Consider the following 10,150-nt stretch of genomic DNA (forward strand, 5'->3'; position numbering starts at 1 on the left):
TATATATATATATATATATATATATATATATACATACATACATAAAAAATAATAATAACTTGAGGCAGGTATATGTCAAGGCAAAGGTCGAGTCGAGGCAGGTTGAAGTGAAGGAGAAGAAGATGAGTCGAAAACTGATTGCTGACAAAGTACTGAAGAAAACGTGCCTCTTCAGGGCATGACTTGGATCAGTATATCCAAATATACGACCTCCTTTCTCTAAAGTCGACAATTTTGTCAGCTTTATGGTTTTTGTTTGTTTATATACGTTTGTTAGTATATATAAAGTTGACTGTAGTGTGTAAATTCGAAATTGTTATCATTATAAGACGTTCCTGATTCGTTGTGTTCTAAGCCTAAACTTTAAAAAACTTTTTGCTTCTAATTTTACCTTAAACTATGTTTTGTAACGAAGGTCTACAATCCCGTCTATTAATAATTATTACTTTGTCTAGCAAAAAAACTCGTTACAGCTACGTCAAGCGAGTTGGAAAATAATTGATTTAGTAACACGCTTTTGAGTTTATTTTCTGGATTAAATACTAAATAAAGAATCCATAAATACAATTAATCTTGAGTTGATGAAATACTTAGTTTGTAATGTTAAGTGACTTTACCCAGAAAGTTTCTTCAGTGGCATTCCTAAAAGTCTTCCTGGATGTCGACATTAAGTGACGTCTTTTAAAGTTCAGCATTCTTGTCCTATTTTATCATGTTTTAAGCACATTAAAATCGAGTATGTTAAGGGTCTTTATAACAATCAACTACTGCACGAAAATCATTTGAAGAATTTAATACTCTCACAATCTGGTTTTTATTTTTGTAAGAACATTATTTGTTAATTGGTAAACAACTGTGATAGAAGAACATTAACCTGCATTTTTGCTTGCATCTTAAACAAGGCTAGTTATTTGACTTTTATTTTTTTCGGAGTAGGTTAAATGAGGTCGTTGCTTGTTAAAACTACAATACACCTACTTCTTGTGTCCTTGGCACCGTTACTATCCTGGAACAACTTTTAGTTTTTCTAATATTTTAATATGCTCATATGAACAACAAAAGTTTGGAAAGAGTTACTATGTTATCTATCATTGAAAAATTAAAAAATGCAATTGGTGGCTTTCATAATGTGTTGTTGTTGTTAACAATAAACAGTGTAATATTGTTAAGAATCTACGACCGTGTAATTGTTGTAGCTGTTCAAATATCTTGTCTATAACAATATATACAAGCGGGTAACAGTTACCGCTAAATGAACATAAAAGTGTACAAATCTTAGAATGTATTGTTATAACTTTTTTTTTTTTAAATTGATGGATTCTTTTAAATTATCTGTTGAAAATAATTCAGTCTAGTCGACGTAACCATAACAACTTCGTTTGTTTCTTCCTTAATGTTTTTTTTATTTTTTTTACAAGTATAAACATTGTTGTAACTTGTAGGCTACGCGTATAAACGCGCGAACATAAAAGTACGAATAAACTTGCTTGTACAACTATCTATCAGGTAACTGAAAACAAAACACTGACTGATTCACTCTGATGACTAGAAATCACTCTGCTATCTCTTGTGAATCTCGTATTTATAATCTACCATTAGAATTTACTAGAAAATCTGAGATCAAAATCCTTTAAACTTTGTAGGTGTTCTAGGCTCATCTTATTGATCCTTTCGATCTTAACGCCATCATTACGACCCGCAGCTCCATTAGGCAAACAAATAAATTACAACATTAAAAACATAGTGTTACGTCTCCGTTTGTTAATTGATTTTTCCGTAACTTCGTTCCGACGAAACTTTAACGACACAAGTCCTTATTTAATAAAACTGGTTTATTCTTTCCGAATATAACTTTACGATACACTTAATTTCAATATTCGCGCTAAAACAAACACTATAACGAACGAACGTTAACTTCAACAATACCCTGTGACTGCAGTTCAATTACTCACTATCTACACACACACTATTGTCTCGTCACGTTGTCACCCTCTTTTATATACCAGGCTACCCTATATCTAGTAAATGCTAGAGCATTCGCCAAAGTACAGGATAGTTCTAGAAAGTAGAGGGCGTGAGAATAGTCACGTGATCTCGATGACGCAACACTAGCTTATAATAGTATACAAGATGGGTAGCAGTTACTTCACTTACCTAAACATAAAAAGTGTACAAATGTTGACCCGAATTGTAAACTGTTAAAATATTTGAATAGAGCAACATATAAATCTGATGTTTCATTGTTGATTTCTGTTATCAAAACATTAAGCTAAAATAACTTGACATTAAAAACTGCCCAAAACTTACCGTAATCTTTTGTATTTTTAATGTATACAAAGTTGTTATTTTCTTCTTTTTTATGTCATGTGAATGTTTTCAAAATTTTTTATATGACTTATTCATATAAATATATACTGGTTATGGTTTTTTGTTGTTTCGAAATTAAGTGATATGATTGATGTCATCGTTTAATGTAGTTCATGGATGGCGCGTAAAGACTGATTAAGCCTAGTTTCGCAAAGCGATAATATTGTCGAATATTTTAGAATAATAGTTATTACAAACGTCATTAATACTTTTAAATTACCAACAAAGAAATTATGATTGTATTATGTTATTTGATAACGTTTGAGAAAGGCAGTTCTGGGTGACAGAGTTGGTTGTTTTACCTTTCATGTATTATATACTTTGTCGTGTTTCGCATCGTTTTTCATAGCTCAAGTAAACACAAAAGGAGTGTACAATTTTGATTGAGTTACCCGTCTTGGAAGAAATTTTAAATTATTATATTGGATTCAGACAAATTGAAAAGTAAGTGTACAAAGTTCAAATTATTTTAATAAATCACCAAGATTTATTTCTCTAAAAGTTGGTGAGACATCAGTTAATCCCAAAATAACTGATTTTGAAAACCTGCTTATACGGAACTGACATTCAACAATAATTAAAGGTCTAAAAATGTTAATGTAAACTGGAAGCATTTTGTAGATATTTTATGAATGACGTGATTATGCAGAAAAGAAAAGCAGATAAATGTTAGAAATTGAGAGAGCACCACCAATAACATAGATATATTCGCGAGATACAGGAAGAATAAAACGAAGACTTGATCAGAAATTTAGTAAGAAGAAGGAAGTTAAAGATGAAATGAACATAAGTATTCAGAAGATAGTGTTGGCAGGGGGTTAACATGTTAGTTAACAGTGCAGTTAAAAGAGCCGTAAAAGGAATGAAGTTTTTGATACAACAGGACTTGCAGTAACAGGTTGCCATAGAGTTAAAATATGTGGTAGTGCAAATAAAGACCGTTATATACCAATAGGTGAAAGAGATCAACTGTATGAGCAGTGTGTAAGCTTATTAATTATATCACTTACAGAGCGATTCCTTTAGAATTCCAGCCAGTGGCTACTAGACTTACCAGAACCACTCTGTTTGAAGCAACAGCATTTGTACAATCTACTCCACTTACTACAGCCCCCATTAAAATGTATTTACTTCACATCACTAACAACAACAAAACATGGTTGCAGAACTCAAAGTTTTATGTCAATGAAGTACTATTACTGGCATATCTGGCCTAAGGAGGGATTATTTTTCAAGTGAATAAACGGAAGATGTGACAACTTACTATCCGTCTTACTTTTATCCTAGAAGGTCTTTAAAACACTGAGCAATTTTCTGACGAGTATCAGATTAATTAAACATTAATCTGCTCTTTCCGTATATTTTGGGATGAGTTATCGGGAGGTGTTACGAACCACGATCAGAAGTATGGTGAAGAGGAGAATCCCTGTAGAACTTGTTAAGGATGAGGAATGGATAGTTTATTTGTCCTACTTTAGAAGTGTTTTAAGAAGCCTTGAATTCAGTGACACAAGATCACTTCGTCACTGTAATACAATTTAAACATTGGTGTGAGGCACTGCTTCAAGCTAATTTCTTCAATTTGTTATGGATATGAAATTTGTCGAGTTTGCTGTTAGACGTTTGAAAACATTCGACAAGTATGGGAAATATCAGAATACTTATTGTGGATTAAACTATGTATGTGTACAAGAACCATAAAATATGAAACTGGGATCTGCGTCTTCTGTTGATGAGCTACAGAACTGTAATAAACGTTTATTGGGTATCATTTCCACTACTCCATTTTATATGAAACTTGACGTGACCTGGCGGTTAGGGCAGTCGACTCGCAATATGAAGGTTGCTGGTTCGAATCCCATCACCGAACATGATCACTAGCTCAGTCATGGAGGTGTTCTAATGAAGGTCAATCACACTTTTCGTTGATAAAGAACAGCCTAAGCGTTGGTGGTGGATGGTGTTGACGAGATGTCTTTCTTCTAATCTATCACTTTAAAAGTAGGGACGGCTAGTGCAGATAACCCTCGAGCAGCTTTGTGCGAAATTCAGACAAACCATTTTGTTTGAGAACTACACGGATTACAACAAACAAACTCGGTCACAAATGAAAGAAACCTCAGAACTACAGTTTAACATAACAACTGATCAAACTCATACTCAACCACAAAATATACTGCATCCAGATATACCAAACCATTCATAAATGTATTCACAAAAAGGAAGCTGCCAAAAATCCTTTATTCGATTTCTTTAGTGAATATCAAACCCCCCTCTAAATCAACAAGACTGCATTATTCTACTTTTCACAATAGCCAAGAAACATTTCACACCAATTATCCCTTACATAATACAGTAAGTCGTGAGTTTTCTTCTAGCCTAAAAATACACGATATAGTTCAACAATATCCAGGATTATCTTACTAAAAATACCACCTATAGCTAGTTCTTAAAATAACGCTTAGATTAAGATGTAAAAATGGTATTTATGTAAAATACGCATCTAGTAACTTAAGTGAAGAAGTGACGATTTGCCAGTGAAGTGTAGGACGTTTACATAATCAAATTAAGAGAAGTAGCAATAAAACACATCCATAGGCAGGGCCTTGAATAGGGAAGTAGGATGAATGTGGTGTCTCGTGTAGTGTTTGAGACCTGATCTCGTGATGTAACTCGTCTAGCATTTTAACAAATAATATACATGTCGGCAAAGAGAGAGGGAAAAGTGTTGATAGCACCTCTCCCCCCATAAATCAAACACCCATAAATCGACTAAGGTACACGTATTACACCGTCATTTGAGGTGTACTGTCCTCGAGTTTTCTTATGAGGAGCTGAAGTCGGCCAACCAGTGATGGAAATAGGGGTACATTTTTCCCATTGGTCAAGTTTAGTACTACTGAAGATGTTTATTAAACCTATCGTCACGGGTCAAAGGCCATCTCATCGCGTTTGTTGACTTGCATTCAAACTTTTATTGAGCTACTATTTTATGAATTTATGTCATTAAGTTTGATATCAAATTGTAGATTATAATTCAAATTTTAGTATTATACATTAGTTAATTTCTTAATTTGAAAGTAAATATTAAAAGAGCACACCTAAATATTGGTTTTTGTGTGTCACGTGGTATGTTGAGTGCAGCATTGGTTCAAATACAAAGTCTAAAGTTTTTTATGAATTAGAAACTCAAATTACCGATATTAACAAGCTAGAATATAAAATAAGAACCTCCTATCTTTTCTATTTGCTTTTTTTATATCCATCATCCCACTACTCCTTCTATGCGTGTACTAAGTTCCAAAAACACATTTCCTTTCCTGTGGTCAATACAACAAGGCAGTATTATGTCAGTACAAACAGATTTGTATATCATCTTGTTACATTATTATAGCTGAATAACTTGAAGAAGAAAATAAGCATTTCTCCAAAATTGAAAGGTCCATATGCAGGTATGAGGAGAATCAACGCCGCGTCAATTTGAATTTCAAAAAGCAAGCTTACCAAGTTGTTCGTTGTGATTTGCTATAGTAATATCGTACTGAGAACACATCCTGTTGGCTATTTCCAAACTCCCTTTCTTACGTAAGCCAGAGCAAGGTATTCTAAGACGTAGGTATAAGAAAGACCTGAAGAAATTTATTAAAGTCCCAAAGGTAACGATGGAGCCTCACCACGTCGTTGCAGTCCATGTCACCATGTGCGTTCATACTCTGTCAGAAGACCATTCACTCTAGTTTCCATAACAAAAGGTTTCGCCGTAAAGCTGTCACGTCCAAAGCATACCACTCGTCTTTGCCTTTTTCATGATCTATCTAGGACAACGGTTTCCCAGCGCTCTTCTCAATAGTCCGATGGCACAGTATTCCATAGATACTACGTCTAGCGACTTTACTGTATGTCTTTGTATGAAATGGAATGAATATCCGATTATTTCTCCAGGTGCTTGAGGTATGCACGGTAAGTATGACTGGAAGTCTTATCCTAGTGAATCAATATCCTGTTGGCCTCATTTCTAGACGGAGATCTTTCTTGATTATGCTACATACTATTGCCAGGGGCAAATGGACGGCTATTGTCACAGATGTTTGTATTCACTGACTCTCTTTTCTTACAAGACACCGCACTTTGTTTACCGCGGCTATGGAGCGATATGATGCAGTCTCTTTCTTGATGGTCCTAGATTCCTAACTTAATCCATATTCTTTTGTTTCTAATGCCATTAAGTACAAGGGATATTCACCCTCTTAGAAATCCTAAGTTCTCGATCTGAACACATCATTGTGATTTCTGTTGTGAATATTTTGTGTAGGAAAGTGCTGTTATATGCCTTACCCAAAATCTACCAATTTTCGTTGGAATCATACTCTCTACCTACGTGTCCCAAACAATATCAAAACGTAGTTCTGATACATTCTATTCCACCATGCCGTTATATCGACTGTAGTTATCCGTGAATAAGAATTGTAAATTTAATAATTAAAGAAATTGTTCAAGAGACTGTACACGTTGGATAATGGCATACAGATGACTGTATACTTCTGTGGACTGCATCTGCTTCTGTCTTAGAGGGGTTTTTTGGACGTCGTTTCGATTTGTTGGCAGTTCTTCAGTTCAAAACGTCCAAAAGCTTTTAAAACAGATACAACCTACAGGTCTCCAATCAAGTACAGTCTTATTTGCCAAACCCTTATGTTTTAAATTCTTTCTTATGAGAAATTTTAAGACATTGTGTTTTGTAATGTTAATATTTGATATCTAATTTTTGCAATAATTACGCTTCTTATTTTCCAATAATTGCCGTTATTTCTTCTCTTTATTTGTACAGGGTAGTCCAAAACTTAGTTTCTCTACAGCAGGTTGCTAATTCTTTTAAAGGTTTGTTCGTGATTTGTGTTACTTTTTGTCTCTTCTACTCTTCTACCTCCCTCCTAGTCTTCAGTCTATCGATCTCTTCTTTCTTGTTCGTTCATTCAGCTTCGCATACTATTTTGCTATTCTTTCTGCCATACGTCAGCAACAGTTAATATCCTGTTAAGTAATGTGTGTATGCAAATACGGTTAATCTGTTTATTTCCACAAGTCAAATATCGCGTTTTTTGCATCATTCACTCAAACATTTAAGACCCTTTCTGTCATACCCACACAGAACAAACATAGGTGTTATTAGTTCGTTTAATCATAAACTCGAGATAAGAACGATCTCGTGACATTAGCACGAATGGATGACGATGTAGTTGCCATGGTGATGGACGTAGCATGTTCAGGAGAAAAGAAACTATGATATATATGTATAGAGAAAGTTGATGGTAGGTCGACTGTTGTTAAGTGAAGGTCAAGAAGGACAGCTAAGTAAAGTGGTTTGATATTTACTGAAACCTTAGAGCATATATATATTTCTTTACTCTCCGCTTACGGCGACATCTATCTTAGATGTATTATAATATTCTTCAAACATTTTTTGATGCACTTCTAATTTTACATATTTACTAATAAGGATCTTTTTTTATCTGATATTTTGAGGTCATATTAGCACCTATGATAGGATTAAAGTTATTACTTCAAATATGTTTTGTTTAGAATGTTTACTTGTTTAAGATACAGATAAATGCTATCGGAAACGGTGTCATCCCGAAGAAGAAGCCCACTTTTTCATTAGAGATTTGTGTCTTGGCGAGAAGTTGCCTGTCTTAAAAACATCGTTTTTCAGTCTTTTTTTTTTCTTTCTACTTCCCCTCCTCCAGCGAATGCAAGAGGAAACCAGACTGTAATAAAAAGCTATTTGTTATATAAGTATAGACATAACCTCTTAATGTAGTGAGATTATAGGAAAGGTACGATACCGTTTCATACTAATGGTTGTACGACGTTTAAAAAAAGAAAATTATTTAGGTCTGATGTTTTTCAAAAAAAGTTCCTAAAGATCTTTTTTTTTGTATTCTTCTTAAGAAGACCTGGTGAAAATCTGAAGTTCACCATTTAAGTGCATCGAAAATTGGCGGATCATTAGAATCCAAGAGGTGTCGGAAGTTCGCAAATTAAGAATAATAGTGAAGAAACCTGCAGCATAAGTGATTATCATTAGACCTGTTGGATTCTAATGCTCCAGCATCTTTCAGCGATTCATCCTTAACAGTGAAAAAATCAATTATTTCGTTGATTCGATTATTATAAATCAATCATATGTTACAGATAGATAAAATTTGTTTCAAACTTTTGCTCAAAGCTATAAAAGGGCTATCCATATATATCATTGACTACCCACTGCCAACTTATTGTTTATGGGCGAATAGTGGGGGCGTAACCACAGCCCCAAGCTTATTTTTTTGCAGAAGAGGGTCTTGAACCATGAACCCCCCTCCCCCCCCCCCCACCGTGCTGCTCTAGATTGATTAGAGCAAACACGTTGTTTTGTGTGGCTTGATAAGGAATCGTACAATCAGACATGAAAAGAGGTAATCATTATGATTCTGTTTCTTTGTTTTATGTTCTCCTCTTATTAGTAATCTATCTCTCCATATTATCATCAAATAATTAAATAAGTGTTTGTTTCTGAGTAACGTGACTTAATATATTTCGATATTTCATTAACAACAATATGTTTTTGCCTCAACCCAATACGAATATTTCCTATTAAATAATCCAGTTTTTCAAATAAATAGAAGAACCGGTAACAATATGTTGTTAATAGTTGCTCCCCTTTCTAATGAAGTCCGTCTTGTGGAATCAAAGCGTTAATTCCACAAGAATTTTTTAATCATATTTCCTGAATAATTAAAGATGTGTTCAAACAGCCTCTTGTTTTTTTGTAATATTTTGCAACTACTTTTCAGCACTGGAATCGTTCACACTTTGCTAAAACAGAAAGTTAGATTTTTTTATTATTGTTTCTGCTATAATCGAAGTGGAATGATTTGTACGCTTTTGGTTTTTCCTATGGATTGCACAAAATATGGAGCACGATATATAACCTTCAAACGCGACGTGTACGATTTACCTTAGCCCTGGCGTTTTGATAATCAGATAAGGATACAGTGTCCTTCAGAAAAAGTATTTCCATATTACTGCGACTCTTCCTGTCTACTATACACTAGATGGCACCACCTGACTTCTCAGAACTATTGTTTTGAAATATATTTTAATCCAATTTTTGATAGAAAAATATTTTCACGGGATGTATCTAATTAATTATCATTAGCGATTTTATATCAATAACTTTCATTGAAGTTCTTTATCAGTTTGTATACTTCTTTTTATTCACAAGTAAAACAATGCTTTTATTCCTAGAACACGTTTGGCAAGTGAATGTGAAAAGCAAAGGACTCGGAAGTAGTAAGAATATTATTGGCCCTTATCGTCTTTGTCTCTCGGTGAACATTCTAAACCTCGTGAAAATAGCTGCGCATGACGACAAGACCGAATCTTTTGCGTTTCCCGTGAGTATCGTTTATATACGTTGTTTTCCATCATGCTTTATAAGGTGTCGTAGCTCAGTAAAGTAGTAGCTGTATATATTATAAAAATCATCACACATTCATTCTATTAGCGGGTCTTGTTTGGAATTTCATCAACATGAACCTTAATTCCATTCATTGTTTTTAGATTTATAATTGTTAACTTTGTTGCAAATTCACCAAGAAAGAAAGGGGTCTTGTAACTGACGATAAAACCTTATCAGTAGAGCTCACCTAATAAAGAAAGGGGGGTCTTGTAACTGACAATAAAACCTTATCCGTTGAGCTAACCTAATAAAGAAAGGGGTCTTGTAACTGACGATAAAACC

General features: G+C 34.1%; 1 protein-coding gene across 2 annotated transcripts in view; it reads left to right on the top strand.

Annotated features, from left to right (window-relative positions):
• LOC111085425 (insulin receptor substrate 1-like) overlaps positions 1-10,150 on the top strand; it is a 70,983-nt gene that overhangs the window by 46,470 nt on the left and 14,363 nt on the right. The window contains exon 4 of one of the 2 annotated variants that reach the window (XM_022383900.1): positions 9,655-9,803. In XM_022383900.1, coding sequence (XP_022239608.1) covers positions 9,655-9,803 — 149 coding nt within the window. Of the gene's footprint in view, positions 1-9,654; positions 9,804-10,150 lie in introns of those variants that run through there. The other variant, XM_022383901.1, reaches the window with a different exon arrangement.

This window comes from Limulus polyphemus, unplaced genomic scaffold (assembly GCF_000517525.1).
Source record: "Limulus polyphemus unplaced genomic scaffold, Limulus_polyphemus-2.1.2 Scaffold382, whole genome shotgun sequence".
NCBI classification, from domain to species: domain Eukaryota; kingdom Metazoa; phylum Arthropoda; class Merostomata; order Xiphosura; family Limulidae; genus Limulus; species Limulus polyphemus.